This window comes from Nomia melanderi, chromosome 11 (genome assembly GCF_051020985.1).
Source record: "Nomia melanderi isolate GNS246 chromosome 11, iyNomMela1, whole genome shotgun sequence".
Taxonomy (NCBI): domain Eukaryota; kingdom Metazoa; phylum Arthropoda; class Insecta; order Hymenoptera; family Halictidae; genus Nomia; species Nomia melanderi.
In genome coordinates, this window is record NC_135009.1 from 5,578,680 (window position 1) to 5,601,872 (window position 23,193).

The 23,193-nt window shown below is 36.9% G+C and overlaps 1 protein-coding gene across 11 annotated transcripts in view; it reads left to right on the forward strand.

Annotated features, from left to right (window-relative positions):
- The window catches only part of LOC116435221 (uncharacterized), a 136,759-nt gene that overhangs the window by 43,387 nt on the left and 70,179 nt on the right, over positions 1-23,193 (forward strand). For all 11 annotated transcript variants that reach the window (XM_031994586.2, XM_031994587.2, XM_031994588.2 and 8 more), the window contains exons 4-5: positions 2,655-3,144; positions 4,941-7,829. In XM_031994586.2, the coding sequence (XP_031850446.1) occupies positions 2,655-3,144; positions 4,941-7,829 (3,379 nt within the window). The remainder of the gene's footprint in view (positions 1-2,654; positions 3,145-4,940; positions 7,830-23,193) is intronic.

The window sequence follows — 23,193 nt, forward strand, 5'->3', positions numbered from 1 at the left end:
ACTCATTTTAACTATTATCATTAAAAATATAGGTGTTATGGATAAACGTGTTCTATATTATGAAGTTACATGACATGAGATAAAAATAGTTACAACTATCATATTACTACCAATACTTTCATTATTATTTGTTCTTATGATGTCAATCCACTGGAAGAGTTTTATTAATAAATGTCAACATTATACAACTAAATGACTGAATTACTAACCTAATATCAACTAATACTAAACTAAAGATTTTAAAGAATTTCTGAGGGTTCAAGATTACATTTTTTCCAAAAATAATTATTGTCTAATTTACCGTTTCAAGTAAGTAAAAAACAGAGATTCCGTTGAGTTAAGAATAATATTGTGTTGTGGCATTCCTATACACTGACAAAGTTACCTATTAGTGTACCTTTTATTGCTTTGTAAAACTACACTCTAGTTTTGTAACACTGCAATGAAGATGCATTATTCTTATTATACAAGTTTATTCATGATGATTTTTCCTTTGAACAGTTATGTAAGCAAATTTCTCCCTGCTTATGTTGCAATTATGATTCATTTGCGATTTAAATTCTTTTTCTGAATCAATAATTAATAAACTGAATGATTTTTTTACATCTACTCGTTACCGTGAAACTTTTATGTAGATAATAATTTCATACAGATCGCACCATCTTTTTTATTATCATCAGATATGAATAATACAAGTAAATAGTATTATTAGTTTCTTATTAGAAAGTTTGCGTAACGATTCTTACTTTTTATTAATTTTGCACTTCAATGAATTGAAACAAATTTAAATACAATAGTCCACAGTAAATTATCTTTGGTACAAAGACTGGCTAGAAAGTGTCCAATATTTGTATTTACGCTATAACTTCAAAAAAATTAACTTTAGAATAGAATTACGATAAAAAAAAGTTTTTTTTCTAATAAATAATATGAAAACATTACATTTTGCGTATCTTTTTTATATGTTTTTGCACCTTGTGCATTTTGTGCAAGTTTGTACTCTCAAGTTTCCCATAAATGCATAAAAATCCACACTCTGGTTATTGTGAAATAGCAGCGAGCGCGTGAAATTACAACTTTTTTTCCGAAAAATTGAACGTTGGAAACGTCTTATTGTTTCTCCGTGAGACGAACATACACGCGATTCTCTTCCGTTGCATCTAATATTAGATCACCTTCAACGTGATTCATATAGGATTACCATGGACTAGCCGTTGAATTCCACGTGCATGTGTTCATGCAAAAATAAACTGATAGGGGAACGCGTTGCGGAGTGAATTCAATTACTCTTGTTCAACTCGCGAGGAATTCCAAACGCGTTGATGTTTAATTTAATACTGTTTCTCGGCGAACAATAGAAACTTTGATTAAATTGTTTTTTCCCCTAATTATCCTCAATGTTTACTTTTGTGGAACGTACTGTTGAATCGAGCCTGATTGATCATTCTAATATTATTTAATTGTGGTAATTATTACATTACTAAATCGCATTGGTATTAGTGAATATATACCCAAATATAAACTACATATAAATATAATGTAACTACAAATAATATAATTAAATTATATATATAAAACTTAATCCGTTAACTATATTCTGCGATGGTTTTGTCAAGCGACGCGTGCAACGACATTGTAGCACGGATTTCCTGTCTGGACTGCTGGATGACTCCCTAAATAATCAACCGAAGTGTCCGACCGTGTCGCGTTATCATTCCTTACGGTATTAGAAACTCGACGAAAAGTCGCGTTAAGTTTGAAGATCTCGGCCCAGTTTACGAAGTCGAGTCACGGAAGTGGGTCTTCGCGGGCAATCCTCGCGTTCCCGCCGCCCGCTACCAAGTTTACGCGGTCGCTGCTGGCCCCCACCGTTTGTCAGGAAGCCGTGGTTCATTCAACCGGAAGCAGCGCTTACGGCGTTATGCGGTCACCGGTTGCCTGCCGGCTTCGTGACCGTCGGTCGACACGTGATCGACGACACGAGTCGTGGCGATAACGCCACTCGATCCGAATGACACATTTCCAGCGTGTTCCTCTCGAGCACGATATTGTAATCACATCGTTAGCGATCTTAATTTATAAAGCCCACTTGAATTTTCTTCTTACAACCCCGGTCATATCTTTCGTTCTTTTGTGCTCTTGCTTCTCTTGAACAAGTGAAGATTGATAGATAATTCGGATTCACCGGAACAAAATGAAGGATGCAACCTTGCAAACGTTAAGCAAATGGGGGATTAGAATAGTTTTCTACGCCTCTGTGTAATTGGTGGGGAGCGAAGATTTTTATGAGCAGTGCGAAACGATATCTTAGTGCATTACAATACTTAGCTAATTATAAATGACAAATCGTAATTACGGAAACTAAATTATTTTATAAAGACGTTGGGAAAAGTTTGCCATTTATATGGCTAGAGAAATAAGATAAGTCTAAACGATTAGAACAAATTCCTTTTTGTCCTATATAGTACTTAATTTTATACTTATAAACATGAATAAACAAGGAATTCTTACAAACTTGATTCTGCCATAGAATTTTTCATTAAGACTAAATTAATTTATTTAAATGTTTTTCTATATCAGTTTATCATCAACCAAGAAAGTCTAAAAGTATATCACCTCCAATAACCACCTATTTCTTTCAAATTCTGTTTCAGATGGTAGCGGTAGTGAGTGCAATTCCGTTGTACCGAAGAAGAGACGACGAAGGAACAATGGTACCAGTGATCGCGATCACCAGGTGACGTTTGAGGATTATCCACCGTCGCCCAGGTCTTCAAGATCCTCTGCATCGTCGAGATCAAGCTCTCTTCTGCAGTTTGAATCTTTGGAGAGAACCTGCGCCACCCTGTCGCCTTCCAGCTACAGCTTTGACTCACTGGAATATTCGAACAGATCGAATGCTTCTCATCCCGAAAATACATCCCCGGATAGCCTTGAGCAGGACTACGAGAAAGTCCTGCCGAACGGTTTCGGAAATGTGGATCATTTCTCACGGCTCCGACCTTATCGCAGCTTTGAGAGTCTGGATACTTGCCAGAAAGACGACGAGTTCGGGCCCAGCGGGCTAACCAACGGATTCGCACCTTTGTACCTGAAACGTAACTCGGACCTGTCGAGGATACGACGAAATGGTCATTGTCCAAGGTACAATTTTCATTCATTTGTTTTGCGTTCACAGTCGCAATGCTCCGTTATTAATATTTGTTGTACATAGATTCATTGGGTTGTACCGTAAGTTTAGTCGTGGGTGTGAACACGTTTTAATTGAGCTGAGAATTTAGGTATGAAATTGGGAATTTTATGAACTTAATGTTAGAAGTATTGAACAGTTAAATTGGGTTTGTATCTTTTTTGTAATACGAATTCTAAGAGTACAATCATTCAGATTTCGATTGAATTATGTTCTAAAATGCATATTAATGAATGAATTTATTTGATAATTTTTTAGAAAAATGTATAATACCTTTTTAATAATTGTAAAAGAAGAAAATGAAAATCGAAATGTGTAGTTTTGAGCCATCTAGTAATTTTAATGTTAAAATAGGAGATTGACAAAAATAATACTAAAAATTACGTATAAATTTGTACTTTGTTGATATATAAAAAAAGTATTGAACACATCCGAACGTATTTATGTATGTTAGAACTCAAAACTTACAGTTTAAAGAAATAGTAGATTCAATATTGTCTATGAAGATAAAATATTATTTTAATCGATCTTCAGTACAAATTGCTAAAACTTAATATTGTAAAGGCTTTGGTACTTTCAAATATGAAATTTTAAATTCATCATGTCAACGAAACTACTACTGCTACTCACTCGTGAACACGGAATCGATCCAACGAAATTGAACAAACACATTTCAAAACAAATCCAAAAATAGTCTTGCTATCCTTCGAGTAAAATGTTATTTTTATGTATTGCTTTTAAAACACCTCGTAACCAGTAAAATATTTTGTGTTCGAAGTTCATATGGTTTAGAACGGAACAGACTATTTGCTGTCTACTGTTTGAAGTAATATTTTAGATCGCAGTGATTACAATGTGCCGACAGTAACGGTAGTTGTGATTGTTGGCAGACAAATACAACGTTGATTTGTCAGAGCCTGGATTTTCCTTATGAGATTTCTGAGGGATGAGTAATACAATTGGTTCATAAATATTTAATTATCGACAGTTAGGGCGTTTTTTCTTTGTTGATCAAACACTAACGCGAAAGATAAATGAGATTTGGTGCCCGTCGAACAGAGGTCTTTAAATTTCCTTGGCAACGACTGTCAGAATCAAGGCTTGCTATACGACCCTCGTTTTTTGGCCAAGTTATCGCAATCACGACCCTGAATAGACCTCCTTGACTTTTACTTTTAATTTCGACGAGATGTGAAATTACATTTGTGGGTTGTTGAGAATTATCCTATTATGGTTACCTTTCTAAAAGATCATTTTATCATTTTTATTTGGAATTACATTGAAACATACGAATGACTGCGACCCTCTTTGTAATATTCAGAGAATTCATTCATATAGTTTTTAAGCCTAGTGAATGCTGCGTAAATACGGAATCACTTTGATTATTCTGATCTGTGGTTTTCATCGAAATTTTTTACTTGATTAAAAAATGAATGTAAAAAATAGCAATTAAACACATTCATAGGTTATTTTGCTTTAAAGAAAATTGATTTTAAATGCAAAAGAGACGACAAAAAAGAAATTACGAAAAACTTAAAAAATATATAATGTACAAAAAATGTCTATATTCAAGAATTCCTCCAAAAATACATTTAACCTTCCCCCATGCTTCAATATCTCCCAATCATCTCCCTTATACATGAACGCAAACTCTTCACTTTTATCCTTTCGTTCTTCTTGTTATCCGATTTATCCATCCTTTGTCTGCCAAACACAAAACAAAGTAATCATTCTTGTCGGCCGGAATCAGGGATTTCTGGCACGAGGACGATGAGTACGAGGATGACGAAGACGATGAGGACCTCGATGACGACGAGGACCGTCTGCTGAAGGACACCCGCGCGTGCTCGGAGATCGAGGACCGATTGATGGTGTTTGGGGATTCTAGCTGCAACTACGCCACTTCCGTCGACTATAGGAACACGATCGATCTACGGGAGATCGGCATCGAGTCGAAGAGAGACGCTCTGTTGGATCTAAAGTCCGGCCAGGCGGCGGTGTCGGGTTCGTTTCGGCTGCTGCAGACCCGTTTAAATATAGCCGGGGGCATGGCGCACGGTCGCGGCGGCATGGTAGCCGAGCATCATCATCATCACCATCATCATCACCACCATCACCATCATCATCAACAGAAACAGCAGTCGTCGCCGAGTCAGTATCACGAGTATGAGCATCGCGAGCACCAGCGGCAGCACCAGCACCACCGTCAAGGGTGGAGCAAGGAGGAGTGCTTTAATTTTAGATTCACGGATAAATCTCAAAGCGCGCCCAGTCTGCCTAGCAGCGTCGACGAATCCGCACACGGTCCACGCTCGTTGGTCGCGCGTACCTCATCAAGGGCAACCTCCTTCGTCTCCACGTCAAACTTATTCGAGAACTACACTAGGGTTGCAAGCGTGCCCGTCGACCTTAATCTCTGCGGCTCGTACACGTACGATGATTCCGGTTGTCCGGAAGTGAGCACGGACGATCACGAAATGGCGGAGGTCACCAAGATACACGAGAAGAAGCGGCTGGAGGCCGTGGAGGATATCCGGCAGAACGGCAGCGATGAAGACACCGTAGGAACAGCGCAGTTGAAAAGTTCTTTGACAAGCTCGGTGAGGACGCAGGCGCCTCAACACGTGCTAGTAGACGGCAAGTTGGACCACGAGAAAATGGAGGAGAATTTACAAGATCTGGAAGAAAACGAGTGCTTAGGCGATCATTGCCCGAATCCCCGAGAAAAGAAGCAAGTGACTTCAACGGTGAAGACTCAGGATCGCGGTAACTGTGTACTGGACATGGCGATGGCCATGGAGAACGACATCGGTGCAGTGGGTGAGGCAATCAAGCAGTTCAAGCGCGAGGTTGAGGAGGCAACCATGGTGAACGGCAAGAATTTGGACGGTGTCCAGAGAACGTTGTCCGGCAGACTGCGGACCCACCGAGTGAAGAATAATGCTAGTTACGAGTTGGCCCAACAATTTGAAATCGACGAGAAAAATTTCCGGTCCAACCGTGTACGCAAAGAAGGTGCTAGCGATAGTGAATCCAGTCCGAAATCGCCTAGAAGTGCTTTCGGTAACAGGAGACGCATATTGAACAATGCCAGTTATGAGCTGGCCCAACAGTGCGACTACATAAATGCGTTGCAGTCATCCAGGGGTGCTTTCCAGCGGATGGACGCGTGCGATGAATTGGAGGAGCACGCCACTGCGCGATCACCGCGAATTAGGACGGTCACCGACATGGTGCATCATATGAGCAGCAGCTCAACTTCAAATCTGCACAGCCACGAGCCTTATCAAGACACTAGGAAATACTCTAAATCCACTGAAGACATATTCTCCCAATTTTCGAAGGGTCCGTTCACCAGGGTACCGATTAACCAGCTCGGTGAACGGTTGAAAAAGCAAGAGGAAGAGTCTCTATTCAGCCAGGTAAAAAAAAACTCGGATCCATTTTCAGCCTGTGGAGAAGATCGTAGTGGGCATCCCGCAGTAGCCGACGAGATAGATTATCCCTGCTTGGAAACCAAACCCATAGGAACTTCCAGCCTCGAGGGGGGCTTACGTAAAGAACCAACCGCCTGGGAATCTCGGGACCAAACCCCTGAACGAAGAAACACGGGAACCTTAGACCAGACAACCCACTATAATGATCCTCAACCCGCAGACAACATTAGTTTAAAGAAATCATACATCGGAGATTTTTACCCGGAGAACATGAAACGTACGCGTCAGCAGGAGGAGCAGGACGAGGAGAAAGAGGATGAGGAGGTAGACGGTCGGTCGCCGGAAGTCGCGGCCGACGGAAGCGTCGTCGACTCAGCGTTGGAGATGAATGCCGGGGAACAGCGACTTTGGAGGGTCGTGGTGGAAAAGCAGGCCGCCGCGGAGAAAGAGGTTTCCGCGAAGATGGTTGAATCAGACGAGGAGGAGTCATCGACGGTGGTGGAGGAGATTATCGAAGAAAGGAAAAGGACAGAGAACGCACTGGAGGTGGCGGCAGCGGCAGAAGCAGCGAGGGGACACGCTGTCCACGGTGCTCGCTCCCCCCCACCCGGCGGTAGCAGCAATACCGACGGTCTGGAGACCGGAGAACGGAGTGGGAATCCAGTGGCGGCCGTGGTAGTTGATACGAATCATCGCGGTGATCGCGACAAACGTCACGAGGAGAACGCGGCGGCAACTACGGCCGCGCCGGTCAGGGTAGAAGACGCGAGGATGTCGTCGCCGGCGGCGACCGCGAAACGGTCCGTCGTATCGGTAGTGTCGCCTAAGAAAGACGCTACCAGGTACCAGAGGAACATGGTGGTGGACGCTAACACAGGTACCACCGCGGTGGTGAAAGAGGAAAGAAAGAAAGGTGGCCTAGGGGGTTTCCTCCAGAGATTCTCCAGGCTACGGTTCAGTGGTAGATCGAAAGTGCCGCGGTCTGAGGTGCAGAAAAAGAGCAGTGACTCGCACGGCCAAGTGAATCGCGGCAAGGTGAACAACGACGAGCAACAGACTAAAAAAGAGCCGGATTATATCATAATTCCGCTACATCCGCCGGAAGAGGAGAGACAAAGGGAAGAGGATGCCGCGCTGGAGACGAAAACGGACATCGGCCGTAGGCCCGTCGGGGACGTGCAACGCAGTTCGTCCAACGTCAGGTGAGTCATACACTTTAGATGATTCGTATCGTTTCGATGTGTATTAGAAACTTTCAAAGATTTCGTACCGATTTTCTTTGCTGTTTACCTACCGGAGCGTCGCGCGTATCTATACACCGTTGACTTTGACCCCGGTCGATTGTTTACATGGGTTTCGCGCCAAGTGTATAAAGCTACCGTGAATCACTGTTCGCGGAGTTCCTACGGCTTCTACGTGAACGTTCCTTGTCTCTGATTGACCGTTGAAAAATTTCTAATCGGAGCCAGCCTCTTTTCCTGCTTGTTGAACGTTTATCGCATATTCACGGGACTTGATAATAGAAAAATATTTATATAACGCGTACGGGTCTACGGGCGCTATGCGTTCACTGATTTACTGCACATAAAGTTGCTCGAATGCGGATACCGTAATCTCTTACGTAATTACCGTATTATGAAAGGTATGCGTGTGTATACACGCTCAGTGACGGCGAAAAGCATATGGCCGAAGTTGAAGCGTTCGTCGAGTTCTATCGTGCCACTGTTGAACGATTATTGAATGTTTGATTTTGAGTCTGTAATTATCTTGGGTGCAATTGGGCAGCGGCTTTTTTTATGAAAGCGAGAATTCTTGTTTGCACATGGTTGTATAATTATCAGAGTAGTCCTAATTAGCTCCTGCTTAAGTCTGCTGATTGAGCTCACACAATAGAAAGTAACTTCTGTCATAATTTCCTTTTTGTTCACTTATATTTGTTTGTGGGAAGAATAGGTTGGTTGCTTTGAAATTTGTAAATGAACGTTTGGCAGTTTCAAACGGAATTTGTATTTTTGTTGTTTTTAAGCATATATATTATTGAACTTCTTGTCTTATAATAGTAAGGCTGAGTGGTGGCAATATTTTTAAATTGTCAAATAAAAGGAAATTGTATTTGGGCTATGAATGTTTAAACTTTACAGTAAAAGTAGTAGAACGTTTTAAAAGTCCATGGAATATTAAAAGAATACTAAGTACTAGAAATAATACGTAGATATTTCTTCACACATAGCATTTATCATTACTGAACTGTTATTTCAACGGTATTACATTAATTATTTTCATTTTGTAATCAATGGTCCATCGATGCTTGTGTAGTAAATTTACATTTTAAAAGTTTATCAAATCAGAAACAAAATACAAATATATTTCCTAAAATAGACGCCTTATTTGCTCAAAAATATAATAAATAGTTTTGAATATTGATAAAGTATAAGAAACTAGATACCCATATTACATTACATAAAAATACATTGCAAAATAAATATTTTGTTCCTTTATTATTCAACTAAACTGGTACCTCTAAATAGGTACTTACTCTTAATTAAAATTCTCGGGTCTCCCAAATTGTTCACAAGGTATCATTTATTATGTACAATATTCCTTTCTAATAATAAATCTTAGCGTCACATTTATTCATATCCAGAAACAAAACCAAATTCCTCAGACATCATCACTGCAGGTTCTCAAATAAATACTCAGAAAGATTCCAAAAACGAAGAACACCGAGACTATCATTAGTACGTTCCTCCGATTTATTATTTCCACCATTCACCGTCCATTATCGCTTCAATTTCGCCATTCACAAGTAGACGGACGTTTTGTTTAAATTCCGAGCGATTGCCGCGCTGCGACCGGAAGTCGAGGATCACTGAGACGCTCCTCCCGTCCCGGTCGATCGTCGTCGCTGGGATTCGTAAACAACGGGGCCTTTCTAGACGCCCGTGAATCTGTTTCGAGGTATGTTTCTCTTCTGCGACTGGAAGCAACGAGGTCAGTGATACCGGGAAGAGGAGGCCTTCCGTAATGGCGGCTGGACCCGACGAACAGCTGCCAATACCGCGCGCCGCGCCTCTTGCACCCACTCCTCCGATCAACCCATTCGGTTTTGCTCAGCGTCGACGCTTCCTTAACCCCTTGTCTTGGAAGTTTGTGACAGATATTTTTGTAAATGTGAATGCCATTTTATTTCTTTCAATGAAAATTAACCCCTTAACTGTGTTATTCACTTATCATATATTTACTTATGAATATAAAATTGTTGCCATTGAATTTTTAGCAACAAAACCGTTTTGTATTGTAGAATACCTAAATCATACTTCTGAATTTAAAGAAACTGATAAGGTTTTCATATTGCCGTCCATGAATTCCCGTGTATGTCACGGGCTAGATAGGTAAAGGGTGAAATATTATTTTTCTACTGTGAATTCTTAATCTTTAGAGTAACTGTAGACATAAGAAGAGCACATATGGCATTATGTTTTGTTTCTACTAAATTAACGATCAAATAGTTACAACTTGCGCAGTTGTAAAGGAAGTCATATGGGAAGGAATTAACCTCTTGTCTTAGAGCATCATGTCAGATTCATGGTGAAGATTTCAATCTATTTCGATGATATGACACAATGAAAAATATCTGATCATCGCCAATTTTTTTTAATTATATTTGAATAATTACAATATAGGAATAAGGATAGAATGATAATATAATAAATATAATATATTAAATATCACCAATAATATAATGTGACAATATTGATTGATTGTAGTGATATCTTCCTCTATTAACGATTTTTCAGCAGATAAATTACTGACAAGCATTGTTTATTATTATCAATTATTAAATATCATTATTAACAAAAATGATTGACAATGTAATATTACTAATTTGAGAAAGAAATCATAGATCAAAGGGTTAATTCTGTTTCCATCGGTGTCTCATGTTCGAATAATTTTTTTGCAATATGCACGTTCCTTTTCCTCTTCACTTCTTCGCGTGGTGCCCCTTCGCGTCTCTAATTCCTCTCTAATCAGGCTTCGCGCTCATCCGATCGATAGGATTTCACTCTCGTTTCGTGCACGGCGTACGATCATCGACCGCCGCAAATCGTTTCTCCTCCTCTCTCCCACACTCTCCCTCTTACTCTTTTTCTGTCTCTCCCCCAGCGATCCAGTTCACTTTTCTTAATCAAATTTCACTTTCGCCCCGTTCCCGACAGTTTTGACGTAATTCGACCTAATTGCATTCGGTAACGGTGAACACCGTCGTTCACTCTTTATTTATCGGTGCCCCCTAACTGCGCGTTTCCCTCTCACTCCGCCCACCATGAAAACTTAGCCTGCTCCGATTAGCGTTTACGACCTTTCGAATATGCACCGACGCTCCCTTCTACTTTGCTGGGTGAGGTCCAGATGAGGTTTATGTGTCGTATGTGTGTTAAGCTTCCTGTGAGATTTAAGCAAACTTCTTTTATTTATAACACATTGTGAACGGATGATGGGATACCTCGCGTTCCGTGCATACATTTAACACGTAACAATTTACAAATAGTATGTTTTGAACGTGTATGTAATCCTAAATTATCTCTCAAAATTTAAGTACTTAACATGACAACAATTTTTAGCTTCATGCAAATTATGTATAAGTATTTAGTTTGACAGTTTTAACATAGGGAAAAAGAATAACTACTAAGTAGCATTTACGATTCATTGTAATGATAATTCTTTTAAGTTTCTTGCATTTTGTTCAACCTCTAAGAAGTTCGATATTTTCCTTAAAAGCTGATTTTCACAGTAACATATTCAGTCTAATTGTGACGTTCATGTATAATTAGTATAGCTGTTAACGTTATTAATATTTAATTGATCGATCATTATTTCTGGTAAATTTTCTCTAACAGGAGAACGTACTGACATTCGCTGATTTTGAAGACATACAAATAGAAAGTGATTCTTATAATAATAATTAGCACATATTTTTATTGTCAGCTGTTATTTTAATTGAAGAAGTGAAAGTGACACTCAGTTTTTGGGGTGAGAAACATACTTTGTCGAGCCTCTTGGAAACTATTGAAGCTTAAAAAAACATGATTACTTGAAATCTCGTGAAAGTTTATTGCTTATTTGATTGTATGCATTTACGGGCTCAGTCTTGCAGAAAATGCAAGAAAAGTTCAATTATAGTAACTTATTTTACAACGTAGAAATGAAAGTTTCAATTTATTCGTATCTTGTTTTCTGATATATCCTTGTTATTCACAGATAATATGTATAATACAATATTATATTATTTCAAAAATAATATATTTTATATAATATATAAAAATGTATTATTTAAAAAACTGGAGAAATTTATTTGTACAAGTGAACACTTTACAGACTCTTTGTGGATTCAACAATTGCCAATATATTCAGCCAAATATGTTTCTTACCTCAATCGTGATATCTTTCTTCGTCGTGTCAATATAAATGATGGCCAATACCATAAGAAACACATCTCCAATATTTTTGTGAAAACCTCATTTTTTCAAAGTTTCATAAAAAGCCGCGAAAAATAAATAACAATATTAAAAGAATAATTGAAACAAAATAAATCTAGTATTTAATATTTACCTAAATTAATCTGAAACTTAAGTCACCAAATTAAAATTGTAAAATTTACTTTGCCGTTAGTATTCAGCAATGTTTAGTAACTATATAAGAGCTACACAAAATGATATTGTTTATTATTTAAGTACTTTCTTTGTTACACATCAGGTTACTTTCTAATTTTAATCACTGTTCACACTCTGGTTCAACGTAAGACTTTACACGAATTAATTCTTCTAAATATCTTCAGAATAGGGCTATCTATATATAATTCAATACATTGCGAACGCATAGTCTTCTTTCCAAACATGTCAGTTAATTATTCTGATATTCTCCTCGATACAGTGCTCGACATTATGTATGAAACGATCTATAGAACACACTCATAGAAAATAACAAGTATTAATAACAATATATCACAACATTTTCGTTTATGGATCATCATAGGCCGTCAATGTTCATCGGACTTTTCTACCAATTAATCTTAATCTCGGTTACGACCCTCGTTAACGATCCATTTCCTTCTGAATCGATGATCGCCAGCGGCCCGGTTCACGATCACGTTCACGTTACGCTGTATGGGATTTTAGGAGACGACGCTAGACTCTTTTTTGAAGACTGCAAAACTCTCATCTCCATCTGGCATTTATTGCGTCCCGCGGTCGCTATCCTACGATCGGACTCGTTTCTCGGAACGAGGCTCGTATTTGATCCTATCTCGTTTAGTTTTTACATTTGTTTCATCGCATGAAGTTTCGCCGAATTAGCTTCGCCTGTTCACGCCGTTCCCTTCTTTGCCGCCATTTTGATGATTGATGTTTCGGGTAGTTTCTTTTAATAGAGACACTTTGAAAATCTTTTTGAAATATTCTAGCTTTTTATTAATAAAGAATTGCGAATGTGCATAAATATCTAACTAAAAACAACATTGAATACACTAAATCTAAATTATGTTCTCACTCTATTAAAGAAATAACGAATAGATTATTAAAATGTTTAAAAAAGTATGCATTTAGATTATTGTTATTATTATATAAACATACAAATAGAAATATGTTGCTTTAATTTATTAACAATTTTCACGTAAAGTAAAATAATCGTTTAATTAATTTCTTATAATATTTCTGTTTCCGTGTTCTATATATTCGTGTATCCCATAGATGGACAAAACTTGTTTTCCATTGGTATTTAACAAATGATTAATATTCTTGTATCATTGTCGAGACACGGTGTGTGTTACAGAGAAATGAGTTCAAGTCCCACAATTCTTGATTTATTTAACAAATATGACGAGACCGATATCCCACGGCTGTTTACTTGCATGTCGACTAATGTATTAGGCTCGATGAATCATCGCAAGCTGCGAACATTGTAATTTAAGAACCCGCCGTATTTGCAACGACCTTTGGCGCGTTTGTCGTTCTGGAATCACTGGGTGCACTTCGGCCAAAAATGGTGTCTATTTCCTAAAGACAAAAAGAACTCGCAATGTATAGTGTTGCTAAAAAGATAATTAATCATTTAAGATGTCCACGGTTTACTAGGAACGAAAAGGAAATAGAGGATTCTAGTTTATAATATTAGAAATGTTTTTACTATTATAAAAAATGATTCTATGCAAGATACTTGCACTTCAATGACAATGCTGATTTTTTGTAATTTTTCGAAAATCAAAGTTTGACATGATTATTTATAGTAAAATGAGATTAGATAAGACAGCGTGACGCCACTTTTAACATTTCAATTTAATTAATATCTATTTTTGTCTGTATTACTGTTCTAATAGTCAAATCGAATCGGAAAAATCACTTTCTTGATAACACACTTAACGATGCGTCTCTCGTTTGTTAACAGATTAATAGTAGTTTAATATATTAAAACTTAAATCAGTTGTAGAAGTTTATTATAACGGGTAAAGTAATTATTTATATAAAGAGAATAACTCCAATTCGAGTTGACAGCTGCAAATACATATGCAACAGTATTAAAATTGCAGTTACTTTTATTTCCATATTTCAAAAATCTAACTAAATTTATATCTCTGATACCAAAACAAATGTATATCAACTTTCATATGTGTGACATTTCAGAGAATTTATTAATATTTCGTCTACTTGTGATACCGTATAAACATAATTGTCAAGTAACGTTTAATCTTTTATAAATCATTTATAGAAATGTGCACAATTTTTCGGAAAATTAACAACTTAAGATCTTGATGAAAGCGTCAGAAAATGGGCCGCGTTCCAGTAATAATAATTCTCGAGGGCTCCCTTTTGAATTCATTCGAAGCAACGGGTTCGTATATTTAGAGGTGTGACTTAAACGCTGGATTTTATCGAGCTGTTAAGTAATCATGACGTGTCGCTCTCTGTAATTCTCTGTAATATGTGCAATACTCTAAGTATAAGTATATATTATGTTTACGATCTTATTCGTTCGTTTCTTTTGATAATTTCCGCACAATTTGTTCAAAAAGTATTAGCAAACAGCATTTTTGATTCAATAATCTTAAATTTCAAAAAATCTATTACAAAATAGAAAGTCGCTGTTTTCAGTCGCAGTTACTATTCATCTCACAGAGCACTTAACACATTTTATTATGAAAAATGATCAAAATAAACAGAAAGTAATTTGACTGTCGATTTCCTAAAACACATTAACTGGCACGGTGGTCATCGAATTTTCCAAATTGATTGAAAACAATAATAATAAGAAAACCAATGTCAAATAAAAATATTTAGTAACCTAAGTAGGTAACTAGATATTTAATAGAGCAATATAAAAACTGTGGTACCAAATTATTAATAATTAATTCTAATACCATTCGCCTTTGTTACGAAAGGACAAGTAATATTGCACAAAAAACTCCAAATTATTATGACAATCAATGTGTTAACGCTTCCATTTCGTGTTACGCGTACCAAACTTACAGTGACGCGAGAACACAAAGCATCCCGACGTGGAAACAGTTCTTTAATTCCCAAGTGGACAGCTCGACGGATTTAAGATGATTTAAACTCCCGCATGGATTTCATGTAACATCCATAAAAGCGGCCAAGCGAGACGTTTACAGCTCGTCAGGGTGTCAAGCGAGAAGCCAGGGCCAGAGAAAAGATTGTTAGCCGGAACACCAAGAAAGAAAGATAAAGGACAGGGGAGGAGATTGTCGATCTCTTTATGTAACACACAGGAGAGGAGCAAAACGACGCGATAGAATTCTAGGAGCCGCGAGCCTCGGACCACCTCAAATGACTTCCGGACTAGTGCTGGAATGAAATAAGATTAATAAGGCTTCCGAGGCTGGGTACACCTACATGCATATAGGTATATATTTAACCATAGGCTCGTTCATGCGCGCATGCCTCGAGTTCATGGCATCGTGCAAACCAGAAATATAATTCACTTCTTGCCTCTATGCGCGATCGCTAATTCGATTGGAACGGATTATCCGGACCAGTGTCCTCTTAATGCAAACCTTGGCATGAAAGTATCAATTTTACGTGATTTTTCGAGTATCCCGTTGATTTACGGTCGTTTTTGTTGGGATGTTTTTTAGTGGTATTATTAGGTCTGCAGCTGTGTAGACCGCCATCTTTTTTAGTTTTCCATTAGTGAATGGAGTGGGTCGAAAGTGGTCCGTGTTTTTAAATATTTTTTTTATTCTGGGGATTACATTATTTGTCGCCCGGAAGAAAGTTAATTTATAGAGTTGTTATTCTTGGAATCGAGTTGTAGAATTAGTATTCTCGAAAGCTTAATAAATATTGATTGGCAAAGAATTGTAACAACTTCTACACGTGTGTATCGGGTATACTTTTTTCATGGTTTAAAAGATTAGATAATTATGTTAATTATTTTTTAAATAGTTTGTAATGAAAGGGTATAGCATGTAATGTAATACAGAGTCTGTTATATTTTTATGTACCAAACGATGTATTGTTAGATGACAAGAATGGTAGAATATTATTGTGGTAGTTTTATTTTGCAGTGTCTCTAAACGTACTGTATTTTTATAATACATGTTTCACTTTCTGCGTTGACATTTTCACTTAAATATTTATAATTGAAATGCCTGTGAAGATAATACTCTTTGTAAAATTAATTACGAACAAGAACCGTACCTATAATAATCTCAATTCGTTTGTGAAATTGTTCAATTTTGTACACATTATTCTCTCATTTATATTGAGCAAAATGAAACTATTAAATCGAACATCTGAAATTCAATGGCTCTTCGAACTTTATTTATAATTTTATAATTTAAAAAAAGATTTCTGTCAATTTCGACGAATCATTTGTTTATAATGCTTTCGAAATATAAACGATTCGATGTGAAGAGAAACGCGAAACACGCTCGACCGACTCGTAATCACAACTTCAGCTGTCTTACGATGTTTTTCCACCGCGAAAACGGCGGTATGTATTTCCAGACTTCGAAATACCGCAGCATTTCGAAAGATGGCGGTCCTAACCTAATTTTAGAGGAGGTAGCCCGACCGTTCTCCATCATTGTTTCCAACCGCGTTTATAAATATGATCTCACGCTGTGCCGCACAAATAAAACTGCACTGAACACACTCAGCTATGCACTCCTTTCAATGTTTTCCTTCTATTGTGACTCTAGTACGTAGTTGTATCTTCTTTTCTTACATTGAAAATGTATATCTGGCCTCGCATTCCTCGAAGACGTTCCTTGATATTTTCCCCTCCATATTTCTTCTGCTTCTTTCGTTTAGGTATTTTAGAAGCAGTATGTATTGTTTATTTTTATAGCCTTCAGGTATAATGAACAAATTGCAGGCATTCGTGTAGTGTCAAGTTCGATACAAGTTATTCAAATTTATACAAAAGAATCAAGAGAATGTTTCTACAGCTTACTGCAGACATATTGGTATTAATAACTATTACAGTACGGAATTTTATGCATATTAAAATTTGTCTAGGTTTTTTTTGTAGTAAATTTTACTTTCTATTAAATGTTTTATCATTAATAAGATACAAACTTTATTAAACTGTTGATGAGCATTAGATTTTACTGCATTCGACATTTTGTGAGTATGAAATGTACACAATCAAAAAAGTATTTCTATGCAAAATGTTTTTATTAATTATTTTACGTATTCTGGAATTAGTTTCAATTATTAAAACTTTTTATTTTTTAATTACAGAAGCTATGAATCGAAATTATATAGTACACTTTGATTTTTAATTACTTTCAACGAGTAATATTATTTAAAATGTGTTAATTCTACTTTTTAATTTTCTTCATTCATAGGTCAATAAGGACATCTCATTCATGGTACTGTTCATTTAAATCGTCATGAAAAATTGTACAGAGATAAATCCACACGCTGTCTGTTACAGAAGTCAGAGATTATCAGATCCATCTGAACTGAACAGTTTTCCACGAAAGTTGAAATAGGCCTACTGTTCATAAATGGAACATCCATGAATCTTGAAAAAATTTTCTATTCGAAGAACTTCTATCAATTGTTGCAATTACCTATATATAATTTTGAAAAAGAAAATCTAGACAAAATTGTTTAGCTAAACAATTTAGTAAAAGAAAATTTTTCGCCTAACTCTACGATATCGGATTACTTATAGTGTAACGATAAAAATAAATATAAGAAATACCTTAAACTAATGTGACATGGTAAAAATTTGCGCTGCGATATAATAGTTAATCCTTAGTTATTTTTTAATATAGATTAAGATAATCACAATTTAATTATTACAATATGTATTACCATTAATACCATATAACTTTTGTTGGAAACATTTCTTCGCACAACAAACAATTTACATGAAATTTAAAATAGTAAAGTTACATAACTTTCTCTGTATATCTTCACTAGATTCTTATATACTAGACTTTCAACTACTTCAGAGTGAACTAACGCGCTCAAAGCTCGCTTGTAACGTAATAATATACGTTCGAGGAGAAAATTAGGGTACGCGAAAGAGCTCGTGGTGATCTTCTTTTCGAGGTCAGTTAATGAAAGGTCTGTTTAAGTTGCTGATCGATGGAAAACTGTCTCATTAATGACTGTCGATCCTGTTGGCGTCCAAGTCGATATATATCTGTCGATGTCGATCGATCTTCAAAGAAAGTCGCTTTTCAGCTTGCTCGATCATCGAACGAGTCATTCCTAATTAATTTTTCACAGAGCAGTGATGGAGCAGTAAAAAAAATTGAAATATGGAAAATCTGTTTTCCTTAAATTCTAATGTGATGATTTTACAAGTTTATTACATTTTAACATATTTCAGTACATTAGTGCATAAAAATAATAAAAAACGATCGAAAACTTCGAATTTTTTTATTGCTATTACTAATTGTGTAATATACTATTATTTATTCATTCAGTTATTATTTACTCATATCATTGTGAAAAACATATGTTTAAATAAAATTATAAATGTTAGAAGTACAGATGATTTTATGCATAAGATAGACCATTTCAGTAAGTAGTAAATATACTTACCACCACTCATGAGGGGTTAAGCGCAAATGGCGCGCGCGGGTCCGCAGCCGTGTGCGTAACGATGCGTGATTTGATTTTTCCCCGGCACAGACAGATAGACAGAAACAAAACGAAAAACAACGGGGACCCAACGATTGGGTGTAATTGAGGCGATCGTTCGATTCGGGTCCGTCCGACTTTGAGCACCCACTCCAATTCGCTGGCCGAACCGACCAACCGCAGACGCGCACACGAACTTAAGTGTGCACTTTAAACGGTCTGAACCGGCGCGTCTGTAAAAATGCGACCGCGCCGATTCTTTCTCGAGAAAGTTAGCTCCCTACGAATGAATAGCTCGTGATGAGTAACAGAACCTCTGCTTGCCTTTGAGGAACAGCGTGGCTGTGCTTTAGATCTGATGGACCAGCGGAGACTTAATCCTTTGAGAATGGTAGAGGGAATGCTCTTGATGCCAGTGTTCGATTGCCGTGATTTAGTTTTGTTTTTCTAAGGAACGTCGGATTTTGTTGGAAATGTAACAAGAAGGCTACAGATATTTGTAGAAACATCTGTTTTCATGTATCATATCTTTTTCTATTCTGTTGTATTTTATTTTTGGCGGGAATGTTTTTGTGAGTTTGTTCGAAATTTGTTGAGATTAAGAAGAAAATAATAGTTTTGCGGGTTTAGAATTTATCTGAACATTAATATAATTCTCTAGATTGCTTATGACGCTTTGTTTGTTTCAAAATTCGAATAAAGAAATGAGTGTAAAACGTTGTTAGTTCTGCATAAGAGAAAAGATTATTTTCTTTTCAAGCCGAAAACCGAATCAGTTTAAAATTCAAGATCAATTTTCGATAGGTAAAATAAATAATGAAATTCTCTGATTACTATAAGAGTAAATTTATTGTAAAGTTTAAACATTCATTAACTAGAAAACAATGTTCTTCTTTAATTGATGTTAACAGTAATGCTCATATTTAAGAAATTTGTAAAGAAGGGAAAATAATAAAATAGAAAACCAGCAACATAATAATTATGAACGTATTGCAAATTTTGTGGACCTGTGCCAGTATACTTGAAAAAGAAAACGCAAGTTTCTCTATCTTCGAAGGATTGACCAACTCAGCACATAAAGTGGGACACTATGAACGCAATATCAAAACTTCCGTACCAAAATAGAAACAGAAATTTGAGCGTCGAGCTCTGCGAAACTTTCGACATTCATTCGCTTCCTTATCAGTCCGGTGTCGTTCCTCGCCGCGTCAGGAGTTCATTATCACGCTTCATCGACTTACAATTAAACGTCGCGAAACATTTATATTTATGCGTATATACGTCCAACGAAACTATTTCAAACACTTTACATTAATTAGAACGCAAACGTATAACGTAAAACCGTACAATAATATCGTTTCTTAAGAAATTAATTTTTAACGTATTAGCGTTACATACGATGAAATTAATCTACAAGAAATTCAGTGTTACAAAGTGTTGTAACTGGGTGAAAAGATCGACAAGCTGTTTAAATCTAATACTGCAATCTATGAAATATAAAAATTTTAAATTACAATTTGTAAAGTATTTGAAATTATAATCTATAAAATTTGTTAAATATTTTTTTTCTTTATTTGCTAGAATTATCTTTTCTAGCAAAGCTTCTATATATCATTTGTCGCACAACATTTCATCCTTATAATTTAAAGATGACTCGATGTCTAGAGTAACTGCACAATGGCAAGAGGTGTCTTTCTAGTTTACACTTTCATTGTTTTAATTGGTTACGTGTAAACGTATTAACGAATAGTAAATTGGAGATTGAAAAAATCAGAAATCAGGAAATAAGACCAAGATGAAATTGGATGAGAAGAAATGAAAATTAATCAATCAGTTAAATTCTTTAGCCTAGTCATCAAGTAATTTCCTAGCACTACTCTCAGGTGCAAAAACCATAGCAAAGTGTCTACTTAATCCCACAAGATCCCGGTATATCTGAAACGATACCAATTCCCATCGTACATTACACGAACCGACTGTTACAATTTTTTTTCCAACGTGTTGCACAGGAATCCGCTGCAATTTTCCGCGTGAAACATAACGCGCGAGGCACCTGAAAATTAAAGAACGTGAAGATCTTTGATTTTATCGATCGTGTCATTGGTATTCGTCCGACGGATCGTTTAATCATAGAGGAACGGTCGGTGGTCGCGGTAATCTTTCCTGCCGTCTGGCAGTATGGTCTGCGATTATTTAGATGTTCGGAACGCGGGGCAAACGAGCGGCTGCAGGACGAAGGGGAGTGTGTATTGCAGGACGCGCTTCCGCGTTTTCTTCGCCGCGTAACGGGAGCCACGTGATTGATGATCAGATCGCGTGAAAGCTGCTACGAATTCACCACGGCGAGAAGCTCCCGCCGCCAGAACCGCCTCCGACGTTCAAGAATCTCTTCGTGCATGGCTGGCTGAAGTTCAAAGCCAACGGGAACAAACAAACCAGCCGAGAAAGTGTTACGTGGCGAATAGACAGTAACAGCTATGCACAGGGTATTCCATGATTAACCCTTAACCGCTGAGTTGGAGGTTCAGGGAGTTCCCCGGGAAGCGATAATTAATATTTGATAAAGATCAAATTTTAACGGTGCCTTTTATTGTATTTTAATGTATTCGTTAAATCGGTTGGAATGTATGGGGAATATTATAGTCTTCTACATTGTGATATAAATTGCTCCAAATTAATATTATTTTCCTTTAATTGAAATTGTATAGTTAAAAAACAACCATAACAGAAAACTTAGCGTTTCTTAACAGGTTTGCTATAAGTATATATATGAGGACCAACATTTCAATTTTATAACAAATCATAACAATATTTTATTTGTCTTTGGACACTGGAAATATCGTAGAAAACAAAATAATGATCCTTTCCGGATTAAAAACGGGACACTTTCTCTGCGCATTATTTCCAATTATTACTTAGTCGGCAGTTATCCAGATGAACACACTACTTTCTTATAAGCCCACTTTTGATTTCTTTTCACTTTTACGATTATATCTCGTTTACGCTCGCGTTCAATTGATCAAAGAGCGTTACGCACTTAACAAACATATTATTACCGGTGTTATTATTATTGCGATAGTAGAACAGGGCGTTAAACTTATCGGACTGTGCAGAGGCCGAGCAGCGATGCACGCGCGCTCGATCGGTCGCAGTAATCGACGTTTAATTTTTCGATACGTCATTCGGGCAGTTGTCCGACTATGGAGAACCATTCCCAACTCCGATCCAACGATGCACTCCGTGTACGAACGAGACGATAGCGTCGGTTCGGCATGACTATCCCCATACCGGCAATTAACTTTTTGCCAATGATTTCGCGTCACGCCTCTCTGGAAAACCGCGAGGAACGCAAGAAACCCGTTTCACTTTAATTGGATTGAATTAAATTAACGCTGGACAGGCCGCACGAACTGTTGGATTCCGCTGCGATATATTCCCTCCTCTTTTCTTCGTTCGAGGAATTAGTCCACCCTTTGTCTTCCCCGGCTGCCAGATTGCCGGTGATAATCGCTTAATTCTACTCGGAGATGAAACGCCCGTGACTTATACGGGATTTAACTTGGAGAGTCATTGCACCGAACGTGGAATAGTTTAGTTAACGATCGAGGATTAAAGTATTAAGGTGGGCGTAGGTGTAATTAGTCTATTATACTTTCGCCTTTATCATGCGCGATGTTACATCGCGAGTTCATCGGGCGATTTTTCTTTCGTTTTTCTTTTTGCGAACTGGTTATTTCAGACGAGGAAAGAGAAAAAAGTTGTTTGCATTATTAGTACGACAATAGTAATAATGTAATTATAAACGTAATATGCAATATTTGTTCGAGAATTTCAAGGAAACTTTTCTTTTCATACATTTTGCTTGTCTTTTTGGAAGATTTGAATGTTTCAATTAAGGACTAATAAATATTATATTTATTTTGAATTAATTGTTCTTGTTCCGAAAAAGTAAATGACTCTGATTAATTATAAAATTTGTGGGAATTTAATAATATTGATGATAAAGAATATTCTGATTTTCTGATTTTTCGAAGAGTGAGGCAAACACATAGACGTATAAGATCAGTTGATTATAGTAAAATTTAGAAATAAATGGAGATTAATGTATTTCATATGGAAACAATGCAAGTATTATATTGTATTTTATATAATTTCGCAGTCTGTCTATCTGTCCATGTTATCCTTTTTCTGAAGAAGAGACTTAATCTGATAACTTAATTATCATGCGATTAGAGTAACCTTATCTTTGAAATTCATTTCTGTTGAAGAGAGTAATAAATCAAACTGATTAGAGGCTCGTATGCAAAATATAGACGCAAATAGAGTTAAATTCTTTGGTAAAGAAAGTAATAAACTAACTGGGATATAGTAGAGTCGATTCTAATCTCAAGTGTTTTATCACTATCAATATTTTCTTCAACTTCGCACGTCATTCGTAGCCTCCGAACCC